The sequence below is a fragment of the Tasmannia lanceolata genome, unplaced genomic scaffold (assembly GCF_043159265.1).
Source record: "Tasmannia lanceolata isolate RefF3 unplaced genomic scaffold, GAP_Taslan_0.1 ptg000020l, whole genome shotgun sequence".
Lineage (NCBI taxonomy): Eukaryota > Viridiplantae > Streptophyta > Magnoliopsida > Canellales > Winteraceae > Tasmannia > Tasmannia lanceolata.
The window spans coordinates 22,459,489-22,482,239 of NW_027518697.1; the positions used below are offsets into that span (position 1 = coordinate 22,459,489).

At 40.9% G+C, this 22,751-nt stretch overlaps 1 protein-coding gene across 1 annotated transcript in view; it reads right to left on the reverse strand.

Annotated features, from left to right (window-relative positions):
• Positions 1 to 205: 205 nt before the first annotated feature.
• The window catches only part of LOC143854114 (uncharacterized), a 69,136-nt gene continuing 46,590 nt past the window's right edge, over positions 206 to 22,751 (reverse strand). Inside the window, exons 9-11 of the mRNA XM_077363900.1 lie at positions 7,349 to 7,503; positions 5,502 to 7,222; positions 206 to 958 (exon numbers count right to left, since the gene is read on the reverse strand). Of these exons, the coding sequence (XP_077220015.1) occupies positions 359 to 958; positions 5,502 to 7,222; positions 7,349 to 7,503 (2,476 nt within the window). The 3' untranslated portion in view covers positions 206 to 358. The remainder of the gene's footprint in view (positions 959 to 5,501; positions 7,223 to 7,348; positions 7,504 to 22,751) is intronic.

Here is a 22,751-nt window from a genome sequence, read left to right on the forward strand (position 1 = left end):
CAAACATAGAGTATGGGCTGCAACATTTCTCCACAGCCCATGTGCCTGGCCCTAGCTTAAGCGGATTAAGCCGGTGCTCAAAAATTACTCCAATCAATGGCCTGCAAAAAGATGAGTATAAACGAAGTGTGACAGTACCTATTCTAGAAAACAGCTTTACAATATGCAAAACAAAAGGAATAAAGAAAAACACCACAAAATGGTAGGAAGAGAAACAGAGGGGGTATGTTATTTGCTGCTAACTGCACAAGTTTTACAGGACAAACAAACCGAACAAACTTAATTCAGTAAAGCTCCTAGAACAAAAATGCCATGTACAGAAAATAAAAAGCTTTTACTATGTTATTCCTCTCTCTCATCAAGTATGCAGATAGTTACATGACGTTCCCTTCCTGCAGCGTCCACTCTCATGGTATTTGCACACGGCCGGCCCGGAAGACCCTCCGCCCCCGAAGGAGGATGACCTATTCCACTGTGATCGCCCACCACTCTGCCCGGAATTGTTCCCGTGAAAGCCCCGGTCCCCCTGACCACGTCCTCCATTGTACTTATGTTGACTACCCCACATGTTTGTATTTACCTGTGATCCTGCCCCCCAACCTGGATTTGTATTTCCTTGTGGGGCTTCTCCATAGCCCATGTTTGTATTTTGTTGGGTCGCTGGTCCCCAGCTCGGGTTCGCACTTCCCTCTGGTGGCCCCCATCCTTTGTTTGAATTTTCTGGTGCTGGTCCCCAACCTGTATTTAAAGAATTTGTAGTTGGAGCTGCCAATGGGGTCGACCAGTTGGGGCCCATTGCGTTAGGCTGGCCTGCCCAGTTTGCAGGAGCCGGCACTGGTTGTGGTATTTGAGATGGATTCAATCCCCATCCAACACCTGCGTCTCCAGGTTTAGGAATCGAACCGGGTGGCTGTATATTCTGAGCAGGTCCCCAACCATGAGATGCAACTTGTGATTCCTGAAATAAAGCAGATCCCCATCCATGAGACTCAATAGCGGGTTTATGAATAGCATCATTTGAGGCCCAATTTTTGGTGCTTGGGTCATCAGATTTAGACAATTGAATAATGTATGATTAAAAAAAAGTCATGTATGATTTAATTGCCATCAGATTTAGACAATTGAATTATGCATGAAGTTAACTGTTACTTTTAACTCCGCCTGCGTTTTTCTCCCAAGCCAGGATATAGGAGGGTCGGCGTCAGGTTGGCAGCCGGCCGTTAAACTTTGCCGCTCTTCTATGAAATGAATCCTATAGAAAATTCGTTGGGGCGTAACCCTCTTAGCGACGTGCTGCATCGGCGCCTTGGGGCGTAACCCTCTTAGCGACGTGCTGCATCGGCGCCTGGATGTAGTGTTAAATGGGCAAGGGTCTTTGCACCTTCATGGGCGGGTGCGGGGGGGTGAGGAGGCTAGTCCTGAGCCGTCACTCCCTTAGTGACGCGCCACATCGGCGCCTAGGTGTGGTGGAAAATGTGCAAGGGTCCTCGCAATTGAATAATGTATGATTAAAAAAAAGTCAAGTATGATTTAATTGTCATCAGATTTAGACAATTGAATTATGCATGATGTTAACTGTTACTTTTAACTCCGCCTGTGTTTTTCACAGCCTGTCCCAAGCCACGATAAAGGAGGGTTGGCGTCAGGTTGGTAGCCGGCCGTTAAACTTTGCCTCTCTTCTATGAAATGAATCCTATAGAAAATTCGTTGGGGCGTAACCCTCTTAGCGACGTGCTGCATCGGCGCCTGGATGTAGTGTTAAATGGGCAAGGGTCTTTGCACCTTCATGGGCGGGTGCCAGGGGTGAGGAGGCTAGTCCTGGGCCGTCACTCCCTTAGTGACACGCCACATCGGCGCCTAGGTGTGGTGGAAAATGTGCAAGGGTCCTCGCACTCTACTGGACGGGTGTGGGGGGCGAGGAAGCTAGTCCAAGAGAATAGGATTCGTTTAGCTAGTTGGCACATAGGTTCACTAACAGGTAAGCTAAGGGAATTAGTTGATACGCTGAGTAGAAGGAGAGTTAATATAGCTTGTCTTCAGGAGACAAAATGGGTAGGAGAAAAAGCTAGGGAAGTAGAAAATACGGGTTTCAACTTATGGTATACAGGGAAGGAGAGGAATAGAAATGGTGTAGGGATTATAATAGATAAAAGGTTAAGAGATGAGGTTGTAGATGTTAAAAGGAAGGGTGATAGAATTATTCTAATTAAATTAGTATTGGGTGAAGAGACGATTAACTTTATTAGTGCATATACCCCTCAAATAAGATTAAATGATTCTATCAAGAGGCAATTTTGGGAGGATATGGATGAAGTAGTCCAAAGAATACCACATGGAAAGAAGTTATTTATAGGAGGAAATTTAAATGGACATGTGGGAAGAACTAGTGGAGGTTTTGAGAGGGTTAATGGAGGACTGAGTTTTGGCAATAGGAATGAGGCAAGAGAAGATATTTTGGGGTTTATAGTGGCATATGATTTGATGTTAGCAAATACATTTTTTAAGAAAAGAGATTCACTTGATAACCTTTAGCAGTGGCACCAACTGTAGCCAGATAGATTTTATCCTCACTAGGAGAGGACAGAGCTGCGTGTAAAGATTATAAAGTCATACCCGGGGAGTGTTTAGTCACACAACATAGGTTGGTGGTGTTGGATATATGCATCAAACGTTGGAGGAGAAAAGATAGAGATGTTAGACATCCGAGAACTAGGTGGTGGGATCTCAAAGAAGAAAAACTAAAGATGTTTAAGGATAGACTGCTTAAAGAAGGACTTTGGAGTCGTGATGAGGGGACTAATATTATGTGGAATGGGATGTCTAGTTATATCAGGAAAGTGGCTAGAGAGGTACTTGGAGAATCTAGAGGAAGTGGGCCTCCGTCTAAAGACACGTGGTGGTGGAATGAGGAGGTCCAAAAGGCGATTAAGTCTAAAAGGGAGTGTTATCAATGTTTGCATAATTGTAGAAATGAGGAGAACATTGAGAAGTATAAATTGGCTAGCAAAGAAGCTAAGAAGGCAGTAAGGGAAGCTAGAGGCAAGGCATGTGAGGATTTGTACTATAGGTTAGGGACGAAAGAGGGAGAAAAAAATGTCTACAAGCTTGCTAAGATGAGAGAAAGGAAGAGCAGTGACTTGAATCATATAAAATGCATCAAAGACGAGAATCAAAGATTGTTAGTAAAGAAAACGAGGTTAAAGAGGTGGAGAAGTTACTTCGATAAGTTGTTTAATGGAAAACCTATAGTGAATTTGGGAGAACTTGATAACGCTTTTGATGATACAAACCGGAAGTTTGTTCGTAGAATCTGAACATCAGAGGTAAGAGTAGCTATGAAAAATATGAAATTAAATAAGGCTAGGGGGCCTGACAATATTCCTATTGAGACTTGGAGATGCTTAGGTGATTTTGGTTTGGTTTGGTTAACTAGATTATTTAACAATATTTTGAAGACTAAGAAGATGCCTGATGAGTGGAGGAAGAGTACATTAGTACCTATTTATAAGAATAAAAGGGATATTTAGAGTTGCACCAATTACCGAGGAATTAAGCTAATGAGTCACATCATGAAGCTTTGGGAGAGGGTAATTGAGCATAGACTACGAAAAGAGACTAAGGTGTCAGAGAATCAGTTTGGCTTTATGCCCGAACGATCGACTATGGAAACTATCTTCTTGATTATGCGGTTAATTGAGAGATTTAGAGAAAATAAAAATGACCTTCATATGGTTTTCATTGATTTGGAGAAAGCGTATGATAGGGTTCCCAAGAGTGTTATGTGGTGAGTCCTTGAAAGGAAAAAAGTGCCTACTAAATATGTTGATGTAATTAAGGATATGTACGATGGAGCAATAACTAGTGTCAGAACCACAGATGGCACGTCTAGTGAGTTTCCAATTACAATAGGACTGCACTAAGGATCAGCTCTAAGCCCTTATCTTTTACCCTAGTTATGGATTAGCTTACAGAGGGTATCCAGGATAAGGTGTCGTGGTGCATGTTATTTGCAGATGACATAGTATTAATCGACGAAACCAAAGCAGGAGTAAATGCTAAGTTAGAGTTATGGAGAACTACTTTTGATTCCAAAGGTTTTAGACTGAGTAGGACTAAGACAGAGTATATGGAGTGCAACTTTAGTAATGTAAGGAGGCGGGACAAGGATGTAGTAAATATGACTGGACAGGAAGTACCTAAGAGGGATATCTTTCGCTATCTTGGTTCAATTCTACATAAAGAGAGATTGAAGAGGATGTTAACCATAGAATAAGAGCAGGTTGGTTAAAGTGGAAGCTTGTCTCAGGAGTTTTGTGCGACCGTAAAATCCCTACAAAGTCGAAGGGAAAGTTCTATAAGACAGTTGTGAGGCCAGCCATACTGTACGGCTCAGAATGTTCGGCCACCAAGAAGCAGCATGTGCATAAGATGAGTGTAGCAGAGATGCGAATTCTTAGATGGATGTGAGGCCACACAAGGTTAGATAGAATTAAAAATGAAGACATTCTTAAAAAGATGGGGGTGGCACCAATTGAGGAGAAGATGAGAGAGCACTGCTTAAGATGGTTTGGACATATCCAACGTAGGCCTTTGGATGCTCCAGTGAGAAGAGGCGACTCGTGCCAAGTTGATGGAGTAAAAAGAGGTAGGGGCAGACCGAAAACAACTTGGGTAGAAACAGTGAGGAAAGACTTGATAGCTAGGAACATAACAGAGAACATGACCTTGGATAGGATAGAATGGAAGAAAATGATCCACGTAGACGAACCCAACTAGAGCTAGGATTAGAGTCGGGTAGATTCCTTTCACCTTCTTGATGAAATTTTTCTAAAGGATTCATTTAGCCGACCCCAACTAGTTTGGGAAAAAGGCTTTATTGAGTTGAGTTGAGTTAACTGTTACTTTTGAAAACAAAAATCATATAAAGATGCCAAGTCAACACCACCAGAGGTGCCATATACCTGTGATCAAGGTTTTAAATTTCGGTTTCGGAATGCGTTTCGGTCCTCACTGAAACCGAAATTTCAGGGCGAAATTTGACGAAATGGGTTAAAGGTCTATTTTTTCTCCTAAATTATTTCGATCGAAATTTCGGTAATTTCGGCCGAAATTTCGGTAATTTCGGCTGAAATTTCGGGGCAATATCAAATAATATCAAAAAATCCAGATTATTAGGTGAAATCCCTGAAATTTCAGGAAAACGAAATTTCGACCGAAATTTCGAAATCTCGGTCGAAATAAAGTAACGTTTCGACTTTCCCCTATTTCGATTTCGTTATCGACCAAACCCCGAACTTTCGGTCCGAAATTTCAGATTTCGGTCGAAATTTAAAACCTTCCCTGTGATGAGATGGTAACAGGATTTATCGACCATACGATAAAATGTATGATTAAATTGTCATCAGATTTAGACAATTGAATTATGTATGATGTTAACTGCTACTTTTGAAAAAAAAAACATATAAAGATGCCTAGTCAACACCACCAGAGGTGCCATATACCTGTGATGAGATGGTAACAGGATTTATCGACCGCACGTCCATGGAAGCAGGGAGAGGAACTTCATTCTGAAAGGTAGTCTGGACAGTTCCAACTGTTTTTAATGGAACCAAGGGTTGAACGGTAGAAATTAGGCCTTTCTCAGTGGAAACATCACTCATTGCTTGCCAACTGGCTTGAAAACCATCACTAGGAGGAACAGGAGCTCGACTATCTGACATTGCAATTGTAGCAGGTGTAGAAGCATTTGTACTAGCCAAGTTCTTTTCTGGTTCAAGAATATCTCTGTGTGGGACAAGTGGCAACTGATCTGTAGCAATAATCTGCGAAGGAACCTGTTGCGTGCCTTGCAAGCTTAAAGCAACTCCCTGGCCTACATCCCAGCCACTTCTCGTCACTACGCTGCTAGGGTTTGGGGTAGGAGAAGGAGGACTCGAAAAATCATTTATGGGTGGGCCCCAACTGCCAGCTGAAGGTGTTGGTAAAGGAGGAGGAGGTTGGTTAACCCAACCGGCAGCAATTTGGTTAGGATCGGTAACCATAGGAGTTTGTTGGGTCCCATTGCCGCCTTGATTTGGAGTGGGACTCCATACAGAGCTTGTAGGCTGAGAAGAAACAGCTGGAGTGGGAGACCATGTGTTCTCGGCATCCTGGACCCCTGTAAATCCCCCGCTGCTTGACTTTGGAGTAGGAGTAGGCAAGCTTGAAAAATCATTTTTGCTCCCTTGCTCAGGACCCCACCCTCCTGTTGCCAACTTAGGGGGTGCGACAGAGGACGGTCTTCCCAAGTCTTTTGAAGAGTTATTTTCTAGTTGTGCCGTCCAACCTTCCGATGGTTTTTCATAACCATGACTACCAGATTGAAACCCTGGGGATCTGCCCGTGTTCCAAGTATTTCCATGGTTTTGGCTAGGGTTCAATCTACCAGCATTACCTCTACCAGGACCCTCATTTCCTTGATGAGAAGCATTACGTCCACCTCGAGCCTCTCTTCCTTGATGGGAGGGCATTTGATATGGCTTCCCAGAAAATGAGGTTCCAGGCCTCGGACTATTACTTTGGGGCTGACCAGGCCAAGCATTGGAACCTTTTGATGCATCCCATCCTCGAGAGGAATTTCCAGACAATCCATCCTTGGGATTGACCACTTCTGGGGTGGATGAACCCCAACTGTTATTGACCCCCAACTGAGTTCCCAATTCATCAAACTTACCACTTAGTGCATCAGTCAACAATAAAGAGTCATTTTGCGTCGCAGATGCTTTCCATATTCTCAGATTAGCTGGAAAGTACCCAGTTGTACTCCATTTACGTAACTGTTTCATAGAAAAGGGCCCCTGGATTTTCCCAGATGGATCCTGATAATTCCACACTTTGTCCGTCTCATCGACTTTTTCAGGCAAAACAGATCCTGACACGGGCTGACTATTCCAAGCACCACCCTCCGAAGAAGCTGTAATGGCCTGGTTTTTTGGTGTCTCCCAACTGTTTGTTTGATGTACATCTCGTCCTTGATTCCATGAGGGTTCATTTGCCCTCTCAGAAGCACCATCTCCTTTATCAATTCCTTTTGTCGGCATATTTCTACTCGATTCCCAATTATCTGTTGAAATTCTCCGTCCACCATCCCACACATCATTTGAAGTCAAACCTCCTTTTCCTGGAGAGATCGGCTCCCTTCCCTTTCTGTAAAATCCAGCATGTCTGGGCCTCATGTAGTTGTCTGCATGGATAGCAAGCAAATCTACCATTAAGAGATACAAAAAAAATAAAAAAATAAATTAAATTAAATTAAATTCTAGAAATTCCTTAGACAAGGATTGTTTTCAAAATCCAGGTAGTGGAGAACCTCGTTTCTTATCATCTGGATCTACTTCTTCCTCGTCAGATTCGTGACTTGGATCCATATTCGGGTCAGCATGTACTTCAGGAAGTTCATGCAGTCTACGAGAACGTTCCTCGGGTGTGTTCAGGAGCTGCAGTTTCTCTACACACTCTCTAAGCGTGAAAAAGGTCAAGGATTACGGGACACAATTTCTAAATTTTTTACCCAAATCCAGTACAAGTTAGAATAGGGAATACAGATTATCATCAGAGTTGATCACCTTTTGGATAAAAGTGTGGAGTAATAGAACAAAACATCAGGACATAACATATTTGAAGGCCTAAGATGTGATCTGCAGCCATTGGCTACATATTGGTAAGCACTAATTTAAGCACCAAAAAAGTTTTAATAACACAAAAACATGCAAGGAATATAAAGTGCCGAGGGAGTCAAGATATTGAAGATCCATTTTGCTAGAAGTGTAGCATCCATTAGGTCCTAAAGCAAACAGGCTAATCATGGTATAACACTTAGATTTATGTGATAATGGCCCACTGGAAAAGAGAAAAGAAAAGAAAAAACCTAGCTTTCCACTTCTAACTGCTTATGTCATGAATAGGTTTCAAAAGTTATTGCTCACATATGCAAACAGAGGACAGCAAAAACATTTCATTCAAACATCATAAAATATCCTGTGCATGATATGCCGTACTGTCTTGAATGGGCCAATATCACCAAGAAACACTGCTCAGAGTCACAAGGAATGCTTCAAAAACCATTGAGAGAATAAAGGGACCATGTAGATCACAAAACAATAGGGATCCTTAAAGTTTCACGGGAGCTAGATAACTAAAAGAAAGAGTCAATGAAATAAAATCATTTCACTACTAAAAATTATCCAACAATTTTCTGAAAACAACTCATTTTAGGACAGGAAGACAAATTTCCATCCACCTATGACGGATCGTTACTTTACAATTTGACAGGTTCCAGCTTATCAGACCACATTTCATGATGTCTTTCATTTTTCATCTATCTAGTTCATGAGAAATTTTGTGTCAGAATAGTTGAAAAAAATACCAAATTGATTGTGGAAACAACCCTTCCTTTTGGAAAGAAGCCAAAAATTTGACATGGACGGATAACTTTACCGGGGGACTATTTTCAGTTTATTACCAACACGGCTCCTTACTATGTTATATAAGCCATAACTAGCCGCATACACCATATAATGATCGCAAAAAAGCCTTTTCTAATTTTGAGTAGATTGTAGACCTACGGGAACTGAGTGCAAATAGGCTCCTCATAAGAATAAAAATAGATATAAAATTCATAAGAAATGGCATTGTTTTCTTTAAGTGATCGTGCGGTTTGATAACCTTCCTATTTACAATGGCAAATGTCAACTTAGTTCACTTCAGCATATAGTTTACTTTTTGTTGGGAGAGTTCATGCACAGTCAAAAATTGCATTGCATTTTGAAAATAGCATATGCATAAATGGAATCTGATCGCCTTTTTCAATTAACTCACAATGAGAATTATTTTCAGGCTTTCAGCTTTAGCGAGAGTGTCTGATTATATATCTAGGGGAGGGGATTTTGCTATGATTTAGACACATTGAATTTATTCCTGACACACGTGGCATGCCGTGTCCAACATGACACGCGTGTCTACATGTGTCGACACGCCTTTGAATACTTTTAAATGTATTGTTATATGGATTTGATTTAATATGGGCGTGCTGAGACGTCATTTTTTTTTTTTTTGAATAGTTGCCAACACGTTTTAGTGCTGTGTCAAGTGTGACATTATGTTTTATTATTGAGTATTGTGTTTACCTCTTTTATTATTAACTCTTCATTTATTATAAACTCCTTTTTAGCTCTTCTTTAAGTAATATTTGTTGTTATGTATCTTTCAAAAAAAAAAAACCATTTGTTGTTATATACCCTCCCCTAAATTTAAAACCCTAAAGAAATTGTTATTCTAATACTATATTCATTGTATCACATTGGTCGCCCTTTCTCTCAATATATTGGAGACGGAAGAGAACTAGATTAAATTAATGAATGCGTTGTTATTTTATTATCAAATGTTTGTTTTAGATTATAGTTGATTAACCCTAAGATTTATTAGTTTGTAAAAAGATATTTATATTGTTACATATTATGATAGCAATCAATAACTTTATATGTATGTACATGTCACTATATCTAAAATTTTAGACGTTACCGTGTCGGGACTTGTATCCGTGTCGAAACTCGACGCACAAATTTGTATCCACAAATCATGATTATATAAACTTTTTATTTTAGCGGTGTCTCCGTTTCTAAATTTTGGGGGTTTGCCGTGTCCGACACTACATGTCTGTGTCAACATGTGACATTCGGGTCCGTGTCCCCAAATCATAGGTATTTTGGGATATTAGACTTAAGCGCAACCTAAAAGATGAGATCACTAGCCTTTCTGCTCTTCTAGAGTCCCTTCAGTCTTTTTATTGCTCCCCCCACCTTCCTGATGAGAGAGTTTGGACCCCTGGCCCTTAAGGCTTATTTTTCTGTTCGTTCCTTCTTTTACACGTGAATGCAAGTAACGGGAGATCTATCCGGCATGCAAAAATTTGGAAATCCATAGCTCATCCAAGAATTACAGCTTTCACTTGGACAATGGTTATGCAAAAGAATAACACATGTGACTGGCTTAAAAGAAGAAAACTTCACATTGCAAGCATGTGTGTTTTACGCAGAAAGCACGAAGAGACACTAGATCGAATCATGGTAGTGCCCCTTCTCATATCGTTTGTGGAAAGCTTCGATAAATTGCTTCGGTTTATCATGGGTGCTTCAAAGATCAATTAGTAAAATCTTTTCGAATTGGTGTAATGGTCCGTTTGGAGAAACCGGCCAACCTCTTTGGAAGGCGGTTCCTTACATCCTCACATGGCATATTTGGAAGGAAAGGAACAATAGTATTTTCAAGGACAAGAAGAAAAGTTGGGGAAGGATTCCTTTAGATGTTAAAATTGATATAATAGCTTGGAGACAAAAGGATAATAGAGGAGCAAGCTATCAAGTAGGGGACATTTTGAGAGAATGGCAAGCAATGGCACAAGAAGACCAAGATCAAATGTGTCTCCAAATGGCAGCCACCTCTAAACGGGTGGTTCAAATTGAATTTTGATGGAAGCGCCAGAGGCAAACTGGGGCCAGCAGGGATTGGTGGAATCATCCGTGACTCAAATGGAAGAACAATAATGTCGTATTCACGTCCAACTTTTTTTTTTTTTTTTTTTGAGTCAAAATGAAGCAGAAGCAAAAGCTTTATTGATGGGGACATCAACAATAAGCGTGGATTCAAGGTTTACAAGCGTAGACGTGGACGAGACTGATCGCGGGGACTCTAGCATAGGTCACAGACACTTGAAAGAGCTTTACCTATTGGTTGATTTGTATGAGGTTTTTTTCATGCTAATTATGTCCCTTCTAATTATTGAATGCATTCTAAGCCTCGATATTGCTGCTGCCCGTTAATTAAACCTTCATTAAATCAGCCCTAGGTTAGTCCCTTTAGAAGTTTTGAGTCTTCCGAGTTAACCCTAAGTCTTTCCTGAAACCATTATCCCATTAGGAGTGTAGGATTCTCCCTAGATTAGGTATTGTCCTGCATCATTTATTATGGGTTCTCAAGTGGTGTGTGGAAGCTCGGATCAGCCTTGTCTTGATCGAAGGTGACTCTACCAACATAGTAGCATTGGCCTCAAAGGAAACAAAAGGCTCTTAATCGTTGGCCCCAATCATTGCTGAAATTCGGGACCTCATTTGGATTGCAAATCCTGAAATCCAACGCATAAGAAGACCGGCAAACAAAGCTATTGACTCTGGCAAAACAGGGAGTGGAATCGATGGAAGTACAGGTCATGAAAATGTATTACCTCAGCCTTGAAAAGTTCAGGGTGTCGTCTTGTCGTCTGACTTTACATCTTTTTGGCTATGGGGACTTGTTTCTTGGCAAATAATTTTCTGTAATCACGCCTTTGGGGTAGTCGGAGTGGTACTATGGGTTGGTGATGCAATGTATTCTCGTGTAGGAGTTTTGGTGTAACTGTTTATAGCATTTGTAGGATGCCTCGCCCTCGGTTGATACCATATGAATAAATCTTCGTTACCTTGAAAAAAATTGAACTGACAAATGGGCGAAGACAGCAATAAGAAATTGGATCAAGTAATAGATGGGCTATTCATTTCAGATTGAACTAACATAGGGTCTATTCATGAAACTTATATCCACAAACTACATCAGCACGACTGAAGCTCTCATTAAATTAGGCGATGCAGATTGTTATAAGATCGAATAAAAGCAATCATCTCCATGACGTTGCATGCACATGAAATCCAACTCTACCGCAAAACAAAATGGTAGACATAAACTTCCAATCTTCTCAAAGCTGATTATTACTTTTTCTAAGGTTGTGTTGCTTCTCATGCTTTGATTAAGGTCTCTCTATAGGAGGAGAATTCTTAATATAGCAACATCGTTCAATTTTTAAATGTCTTCCTATGGAATATTTAGGTGCAACTCTCTATAAGGGTTGTCTATTGATATTTATTCTGACGGCCTTAATAAAAGAATTTGAATACAGGTTGAAGGCTGGAAAAGAAAACTCCAATCTTCTGGAGGTAAAATTGCCTCAATTATGAAATGACATCCGTTCCTATATATTTTATCCACCCTTAGACCACCTGCAGCCATCCAAAAAGGATAGAAAGTATATTTGAAAACGTTTGGTGGGGAATGACGGACCGAGAAAAAAGAAATCATTGGGTGGCATGGGAAAATCTTGCAAGCCCTTGGCAATGGCACTAAACTATTGTGAGACGTAAGCAATGCTTTTAGAATCAACAGTATATAAAACTTATATACCAAGTCTGCTAGATTTACTTTATGAGATTCAAGTACTTGAGGTAAAGTTTCTATTTGATGGATAAAAAACCATGTGACTCTAAACAATGGAAAGACTTGATCCTGTGGAAAGAAGATGGATAAGCAGTAGTACATGGATTATTTATTTTTCCATTTTTTTTGGTATGAGTGTGTGTGTGTGTGTGTGTGTGTGTGTTTAACTTAAAAATTGTTTTCCTCTCTTAAATCAAGTTTCTAACTGGGAGCGAGTAAATTTGAAGTTAATTCTTACGGACGTAGTAAATGGAGATGGAGAATAGAATCTATCACTAGTAGAGGACAATGTTATGCAAAAGACCATCAATGCCACTAAATCCACGATGGTTAAAGTAACTAGTAAGGAAAATGAATTGGTTTAGACTCTTATCAAGTCTGGTTATTTCAGTACGATCATCGTGCAATTTGGTGTGAAACAAAGTCCCTAAGAAGAGATGGGTGAACTTCATTCATTTGGAAGGACCTCCCAGCTAAAATTGGATGTTTCATATGGAAAATTTTCATGCATGTTGTTTATGTTGACAGTAGATTGCAGGATATTCTCATACCTATCACTTAAGTGTATGTACTATGTCAGGCCAAAGGAAGAGGACCTAAATCATGTCTTCACTCATAATGATGTAGCTCGGTCGATGAGAAACCACTTTGCAAACTATTTTCGCCTCTGGTTAAGAACCAATCTATTAATGCTAGGCTGCTTCAATGGTTTGAGCTCTATAAAAGAAGTAAAACAACATTTGGGTTTGCTTTAAAGGTGTTAGAGTATGTAATATGACTAAGGGCATAATAGACTTTGTACCATACCTCTTTAGTATAAATAAACGAGTGGGGCAAATCCTCTCAACTCATTCATTTCTCTCAGACTCTTTCTTTCAACATGGTATCTGAGCCCTAGGATTAGCGTGCCCTAGGGACCTCCATTGAAGACCTCTCTCTCTCTCTCTCTCTCTCTCTCTCTCTCTCTCTCTCTCTCTCTCCAAGGTTTTAAATTTCGGTTTCGGAAAGCGTTTCGGTTCTCACCGAAACCGAAATTTTCTGCCAAAATTCAGGGCGAAATCCATGAAACTTAATTCAACGGTCGTTTGATAACGAAATTTATTTCAACCGAAATTTCTGGATAATATTAAATAATTATAAAAAAAATCAAATTTTTGGGTGAAATCCCTTGAATTTCGACCGAAAATTCAGGGGGAACGAAATTTCAGGCCGCGAAATAAAGTAATGTTTCGAATCTTATGGATTTCGATTTCGGTATCCACAGAAACCCGAAATTTTGGATTTCGATCGAAATTTAAAACCTTGATCGAATTCTTCGTGAGGTTTATTCCTGTGTTTAGCAGTGTTCTCTCAGTGATTCCTCGCCATCTGCCGTTGTTGTTGATGGCTCGGCTCTAGCAGCCTATGATAGCAGTCCTCATCAAAACCGTGGTAATGCATCTTTTGTTCATGGACGTGGCCATCTATGAAGCACGGGTGCGGGTGCGACACGACACGGGTACGTGAATTTCCAAAAAACTCGGGTGCAGGTGCGTTCGGGTGCGTTGAATATAATAATATTTTTATTATTTTATTATATATTTATAAAATTAAAAAAAATAGGAGAGCAATCAAATAACAATAACATCACCAAAATGGAAAATTCTAATATTACTCTTCATTTCATACGTGATTAAGTTCATCATTAAAACACCAAAATAACATAAAGCATCAATGCAACATCAATCTTAGAAGTCCGTCGTCTCATCTCCAATATCGACAACATCGTCCTCTACGTCGTCGGTAAAAGCAATGGACTCCAACTTCGGCTCATCCAAAGAAAGACTAGCAACTTCAAGTACCCCTACATCCTCGAAGGAATCAAATGTATCTCCACCTATGTCCCACATCTTTGTCTCTCCTTTCTTATATTGTGGAGTTTGTCTTGAGAGAAGCCGAAGATTGCTATGAACGAAAACCAAATCTTGAGCTCGTTGTGGAGTTATCTTGTTCCTCTTGAGATAATGCACAAAAGAGTAAGTGCTCCAATTCCTCTCGGCACAAGATGATGATGAAGGTTGCATAAGAATCTTCAAAGCTATGCTTTGAAGCATAGGGGCACATGTACCATGGATGGCCTACCACTCATGAGGCTTGATAGTGAATTGTTCATTGATGGAATCAACATCATTGAATAATCCGGACCTTATGGGGAATTGGATGAACTCCACATTAGCTCTCGTGCGATCCTCAGAATTGGTGAAGTACCTCTTGAAGCACTTTATCCTCTCGGTATAAATTTTCGCACCCTTATGTGGAGCACCCGACTTGAATCTTCACTAAGCCATTGCTCACTATAATACCTTTAAGAAAGAAAAAACTAATTTAACTTCAAATTTCAAGTCAAAAGTTAGAAGTTAGAAATAAACATAAATAGCTAATAATCCAAATAAATTTAAAGTCACCTAACCTTGAATTCAATGAATGAGCCAAGCAATGAAGTGGAGTGTTGCTCTTATTCAAACGAGCAAGAAGAATCTCGTGCACCACGTCAAAAAATTTGGACTCCTCTTCTTTCCTCTTTCCTCCCTTCCTATATATCGTCGCCCTTACTTTCTCTATCATGGTATCCCACAAATCATAAACTAAGTGAAGGCAAGGCGTATCTGTGTCACACTCTCTAAGCATGTCGTAGATGGGAGATGTAAATGCGAGTATGTTGTCGATAAAATCCCACAATACGTCATCTAACACCTTCTCTTTTACAAACCTCGCTTTCCCCACATCACCCTCCCTATAACAAGTCCATTTGTCGCTAATAACCATTGCTTGAAGACCTTGCTTTAAGAGTTTCAATCTCTTAAGCATAACAATAACACTCGCAAATCGAGTCTCCGCCACGGAAAGCAACTTCAAAGTGTTGAACTCGTTGAATATGGCTAGTCTCATGGAATGATTCATTATGAAATTCTTAATGATGCTAGCATCTCCCAAAACATCCGTTATCCAACTACATTCGTCATACGTAACTTGATTTGCTTCCACATTCTTCGCTGCACATATGTTCTTCAAAGCAAGGTTGAGGGTGTGCACCACACATGGGGTCCAAAAGATGGAAGGAAATTGTGCCTCAATAAGTTGCCTGGATACCTTGCAATTTGCGGCGTTGTCGGTAATTACTTGGACAACATTTTCATGCCCAACTTCCATAATTACCTCCTTCAACAAGTTGGTAATGAAATTTTTGTCCTTTGTCTCCCCCGAACAATCTACCGCCTTGAGAAACATAGGCCTACCCTCGGTTACCGCCATGAAGTTAAAGAGAGGCCGCCTTTGTGAGTCACTCCATCAATCACTAACAATGCTCACCCCTTTAACCTTCCATGTATCACTAAGGGGTTGCAACAACCTATCAACATTTGCCCTCTCTTTTTGTAGTAGAGTCGTCCTTAGCAAGTTGTACCCCGGAGGCAAATAACTGAAAATTGGATTGTTGGCCGCATAAGAGTATGAACTCGCATAGTGTGGGTTCCTTGCTAGGTGAAATGGCAAGTCACCGGAGTAAAACATCGGAGCAATCTCGCCATGTAGGTGATCACGGGCCGCCATGTTGAATGCCTTTTTAATAGCACTCACACTTCTACTTAGACCACTTGTCTTCCTCCTCTTTAGATCAAAACTTGGAGAGACAAACATATTACTTGGGCAACTCAATGATCCACTACTTGATGATGGCGGCAATGGCACTCTCTTGGGAGCATTTTGCGTCATAGTCTCCTTGCATTCTTCCTCCAACCTTTGCATTCTGAGTAGGTCACTTGCTTTCACCTTAGGACACGCTCTGATTCGTTGTCCGGATACCTTCAACAAGTGCATACTAACCCTTGTGTAGGAGCTATTCCAACTCTTATGACAAAAATTACATTCCCATCTCACATTCCCTCCACCCTTAGGATCTTCATCAAGTCTAGTGGCATACCTCCATAAGGGCTTCGAGAGGTCTTCATCACTAGAAGTAGAAGGTGGTGCATGTGTGGCACTACTAGCCCCGGATGAAGACATTCTATTAAAAGAACAAACACAAGTTTAGATTTTAGGGTAAAGGACTAAAGGCTAAATTAACAATTTATCATGGCTCTAAAGGGTAAAGGCCAAAGTCCTAACGAACTAACCCCTCTAATTGAGCCCAAAACGGATTTTGAGAGTCAAAATTAAACATAATTTTTTACTCACAAAATTAGTTTTGGGCTCCCAATTGAATGTCAATCTGAAATTAACAGGGCCCTGCCTAAAGCCCTAAATCCCAAATTTCCAATTTTGAGCTCCTAAATGAAAATCAGTTTTGCCTAAAGCCCTAAATCCCAAATTTCCAATTTTGAGCTCCTAAATGAAAATCAGTTTTGGGCTTCAAAATCACATACCAAAATAAGATTATGCCAACCGATTGTGAGATCCAAACTGATTTTGGGATGGGTCACAATCGGTTAGGGCTTTAGGGTAATTTTTAGGGCAAATCATAAAAAAAATGCAGTTATGCAAATCACAAATAAAATAAAAGGAAATAGAGAGAGACAAGAGAGAAAGAGAGAAGTAGAGAGAGTGAGTACCTTTAGTATCTAAGGGTTAGGAACATAGGGCTCCGGCGGGCCACGGTGGCGGGAGAAACCGAGAAAGAGAGGAGAGAGATAGAGGAAAAAACGAGAGAGAGGAGAAACTGAGAGAGGAGAGGAATGAAAGAGAGACGAGAGACCGAGAGAAAGAGAGAGGAACAGAGAGAGGAGAGTGAGAAGGAGAGAGAAGAGAGTGAGAGGCAGACAGGAGAGATTGAGAGAGAGAGGAGAGCCAGAGAGAGAGTAGAGGACCGAGAGGGAACAGAGAGAGCGAGAGAACAGAGAGAACGAGAGAGAGGGAGACAGATGCGAGAGAGAGGGTTTTAGAAAAACCCTCGTATTAAAAAACACGAGTGTTTTTTAACACCCCCCCCCCCCTGCTGAAAACACCCCCTCCTTCATTTTAACCCCCCCCCCTTTTTTTGGCTGAAACACCCCTTTTTTTTTTTGTGTTTTTAAAAAACCAAATGTGTGTCGGGGTGCGCACCCGACCATCAATTTTTTTTTTAAATGGTTTTTGAATCAGGTCCGCACCTGACACGCACCCGAGTCGGATACGCACCCGATACGGGTACCCCGGGCCCAGGGACGCACCCGTGCTTATTGGCGGCCATAGAGGACGGGGAAGTGGCCGTGCTGGTGGTGGACGTGGCCGGTTATTTTGTACTCTTTTGTTCAGCCTATGAGGGCCACGACATTGACATTTGTTACACTCTTCACCTCGAGCTTCGTCAACGCTCGCTCGGCACACCTGAGTGCTACTAGTCCGTCTGAGATACCTCAACCCTCTGCACTGCTCCTGTACCTGCTGATGATTCATACACCTTATCTCGAGCTAACTATGAGGAGCTCACCCACCACTCGCCTTTGTCTCAGTGCCCGACCGCCTACGACAGGCTTTGCCCGGCCAGGTAGCTCACCCACCACTCTCCTTTCGAGCTCCGGGTCATGGATCATTGATTCAGGAGCCTCAAACCATACGACCAGTAACGCCTCTCACATGTCCTCGTTTCGGTCTTTTCCCTCTAGCTCTTAGTCCATCACCCTTGCTGATGGGCCCACTACTCCCATCACCGGTGTTCTACGAAGCACGGGTACTCTCCAGAGGCCCACGCACCCGTATCAGGTGCATATCGGGTGCGGGTGCTCTCGGGTACTCTCCGGGTGCGTACCGGGTAGGCACCCAAATATCTGCAAACATCAAAGATATAAAGCATGATATACAAATTACAGGGAAAAAAATTTCTATATGTGTAATCAATGCATCAACTATTATTCAGCTTTCCATTTTAGTTTAGAAACCGGTTTTACTTATGGTTGCAGTGAGATGATGTTCAATCCATTGCAGATTGATGTAAAGTTAATTCGTTTTAAGTCTGAGTGCAACATTTCTTGTTTTCCTAAGAAATTGCAATGTCCATGTCCTAAAACTACAATGCATCTACAGCTCAAGTTTATTGTATGCTCAAAAGGCAAGAAGCAGCTGGAGATATATATTACAATTTCCTTTCTTTATAATAACACATGTTAGTAGTGTGAAAGAAAATGTTCATAAGATGTCAGGATACCAAGCAATGACATGTTACAATATAGATACTGTAGCCAATAAATCTCAAAAAAATGGTAGAGATTGCAGTCTACAAATGGTTAGGATTGCAGCCATATGCCTTGAATCATCGGTAGAAAAGTACAATCTCAGAAAAAAAAGATAAGAGATTCCAACCAATAGATCTCAGAAACATATCATTGAAACTAGGTGAAAGACAGTAGAAATAATGGGGATGACTGCCTGTCACAAGAAGAGAATGGGAAATACAGATCAGCAGGGGTTGATCATGGGTGTCGGAGCGAAAATCTTGATTGCGAGTTGCAGCCAAGATGTTGTGCAAGCTAACAACCAAGGTTACCTGGAATGCGGTTCGCTCCGGTATGCGGTACGGGAACGGGTACGGGGTACGATGGTAGCTCGGTATGTAGTACGATGAGGGTAGGCTATGTTGGTTCTCGATATATGGGGTCGCAGGTTGATTTGGAGCACTAATCCGGGTCGCTCTAGTGTTGTCTCTCTCTAGTTTAATGTTATGCTAGGAGATGCTAAAGCATTGCTAGGCCTCATCTTAAATATGACGGTCACGCATATAAACTGGTGGCCGCTGACAGTTTTTGGGAAAGTTAATCACATTTGACAGATATTTAAAAAAGAGATTAAAACTTGTAGCGCCAATATCAGTTTGTGGGTAAGGTAATAACATTTGTCGACTGTTTAAAAAAGAGGTTAAAACTTGTAGTGCCAATATCAATAGGTTTGTGGTCGGATTTTTTGTTTAGGGTTTTAAGTGGCTAAAAAAAGAAGAAACTGAGAAGAGGAATGATTAGATTAAAGCTGGGAAGGAGAGTTGTTTTTTGTTCCCTTCCCCGTTCTTCAATCCCTCTATGCATCTCTCCCTTTCTTGCGGGTCGTCTGGGTCGCCATTTTTGGCGATCCAGGTAGAAAACGACCCATGTTTGGCGTCGGCGACCCCGGATCGTGGTCGGAGGGTGGGAGGGCGATCCCGGTAACATTGCTAACACTATGAGAGGAGAGAATAGAGGAAAATGAGAGAGGAAGGTAGGGGAAATGACATGCTATGGTCCCAAGACTATAGGCTGGCCAAGAAAGAGAGGGTGAGACAAAGAAAGAAAAGAAGAAAAGAAACAATGAGAAGAAGAAAGAAACAGACGCAAAGAGAAGGGAGGGGGAGGAAGAAAGTGTAGGAAGTTGGGGGAAGAAGAAGAACCTAGAGTGATAGATGACCACTCACAGCGGCTGCTAAAGGGGAAGAAAAGAGAGGCTCAGAAATTCAAATCCTCTATGGCATCCTCCTTAAAGTCTTCTATATGAGGTTGAGCAACCTTTTACGAAGGTTCTTACTTATTGTTCTTAGTAAGCCCATGTTTACTATAATTCTATCTTTATAAAAAATAATAAGATTGTCTTTACTAAAAAAATAATTTGTAGTCACAAAATAGCAAGTATGTATCTTTTTTTTCTTCTTGTCACTTAAGTGGTAGTCATGGGTGGGGCGGGGGTGATGTAGAGAGCCCCCACATTTGGGATAATAAACGCCCATAAAAATGAAATAACTGGATGGGGACCATCCTATGGCCAATATTTAATTTTAAGTGTCATATAGGCATTTTTTTAAGTCCTTTAAGTTACAATAGGAATACCATACCACGGGCTTTTAACATCAATATCACTTGGTTTCTTTTAGTTGTAGGTGTCAAATGGGACCCAAAACTATAATACAAGTAATTAAGTCATTTGTAATTAATCACTTAAGTTTAAGTGACCCTAAGGGCCCACCTTGCAACCTAAAAGAAGCCCAATAGTCTATTGGTGATGGGAAATGTCCATATAGAGAGTTCAAGTTAACTTAGAAATTCTAATTTGTTTTGAGTTAGTAATTGGGTTCTATTAGAATTATTAGAATTACTTGATTAAGTATCGAAGCCCGAATTTTATTTCGTCTATTTGCAAGGCCAGTTTTGAGAACACCGAGAGAAGATTTTTGCTCCAAAGCTTGGCTAAAATGTAAGGCCATTTTCTAGAACACATAAGAGAACGATGATTTCTGCTCCAAAGCTTGGCTAAAACATAGCCTACGAGAACTCTCTCTCGCAAACACAAACCCACGGCCAAAGTGCCCACAAGCCTCACCTTAGCTCTCATTTATCTTATAGTCGCACGCCCCCTTCTTCCTTATCTTTAGCCACATACCCTTATTTCCCCTAAAAACTAGCCTCAACTCTTTTTCTCACTTAAACTTTAACCGCATGCCCCCATTTTCGCACACTTTACCCGCATACCCCTTTTTTCATCACCTTTAGCCACACACCCTCTCATCTCCTAAACTCCCATTGCACAACCTATATCCTTCTCTCACCAACACCTTTTCCTCACCTCTTTCCATCACCACATCATTCTCTCCACTAACACCTTTTCCTCACCCATTTTACCTGTTCGCATCATTTTTTCCACATTTCCTTTACCCCTTTTATCAAACCATTAACCTCTTGAACTTTGCTCCGAACATTTTCAAGAAATTAATCAAGAATTCAAGCATCTTTCAAGAACTTCGCCCAACATCAATTTGATATCAGAGGCACGTGCATAATGATCTTTCCGTACTCATCCTGCATTAGTTTGGTATCAGAGCCTAGGTTAAAATGACTACACATCACTGCAGGATTTTGATGGGAAGATTCGAGCCTATGGGTCATAGTCAATACACAATAAGGATTAAGGCATACCAGATTTTCATGGATTTGTTGAATGGGAATTGTCTTGATTAGTAAGATGTGTTGGAGACATTTGTGGCAGCATAATGCATTCGATGACGAGACGATTTGCATTACCAAGCTAACTTGAGCTAGGCTTGCCAAAGTGTGGTGGATGACACTCGAGCCATGGTTTTAAATTTCGTACGAAACATTTCATTTCGGATGCTACCGAAACAAGACATTTGCATTCGGAAAAATATCAGATGTTGCCCAGTATGGCATGATTTTGTACGAAATTTCGGAATTCGGTTAATGTTTCAGTCGGAATATGTGAAACATGCGACTTTTCGAATAAAAAAGCAAAGTTTTGGTCGAAATGTCGACATTTGATAGAAACCCTGACAAAAATCAACTCCACTCACAGGAAAGAGAACAATGAGATTCCTTTTAAGATATTTCTAAAAACAAAACAAAAAATAAAAAGAAACCCAAGTGGTGAAGAATCATGCCTGGATTATGGCCGTGATTTCATACCGAAACTGAAATGTTTCGGTTTTGCTGATGACCGAAACCGAAATTTAAAACTTTAATTGGTGCTGTAACGAAGCCTAATGAGGAACCTACCCATCATCCGTTGTATCAATACGAGGGATTAATTTCTAGAAAGTTTTGTGTTAAATACTTTTCAGAGATACCAAAAGTTACGGTCTAGGAGGATTCAAGAGGAGAAAGATGAGAAAGCCAAGGCTCGTGTAGTGAAGTTATCCGCTTGTATTAGGATCCAGCAAGCTTAGCGAATGTATCATGCCAATCATGCATACAAGAGAACATCTGGATACAGGCTTGTGTGCGAGAATTGACAATGCGGAAAGTGGTCGACTTCAACCGATAAACAAGAGCTTCACTTGTCAATCCAACTCTGTATTGACAATGCAGAAAGTGCTCGACTTCAAGCACAAACAAGAGCTACACTTGTCAATCCAGAGTCGATTCCGACAGTACATGGCTAGCTCAAAGTACTTACAGATTAAGAAAGTGGCCATCATAATGACCCACCAAAAGTTAGGCCGTGAATACTATCTGAGAATAGAAAGGACAAAAAAGTATTATCCAACCTGCCTAAAAAAGGAGAATCATAGAATCATTCGACATACTCAGCATGAGGGTCAGATGATGTTTAAGGAAGTTTGTGTCGGCGCTAGATTGGAGAAACAAGTCAAGGAGCTTAGAAGACAACCATAGGAAGGCAGGTGAGAATTGACATGGAGAAAGCGGGTAAGAAAATGCAACTCTGCGATTTGTGTTAAACCTTGCAAGAACTACGATGTCAATTCAAAGAAGACCATCTAACAAATGAGCAAAAGCCTGTAAAAGGAGAGCACGTGTAAATCGAGAAAAACGTTACTTTCAATACATGCTCAACATGCCAATCATCTTGTTTGGACACTCTTCTAGTTTCTACTATTTAATCATCAACATGCGAGCGGATGTCAATAGACCTACAGAAGTAGAAGGACCAACTTTCTTTCTAAATAAACAAACACGGTACAAGGATTCCCTCGAGAGCACCTTCTGACCACATCACCCTGAACCAATGACAACAGTGCCTGAAGTTACTTA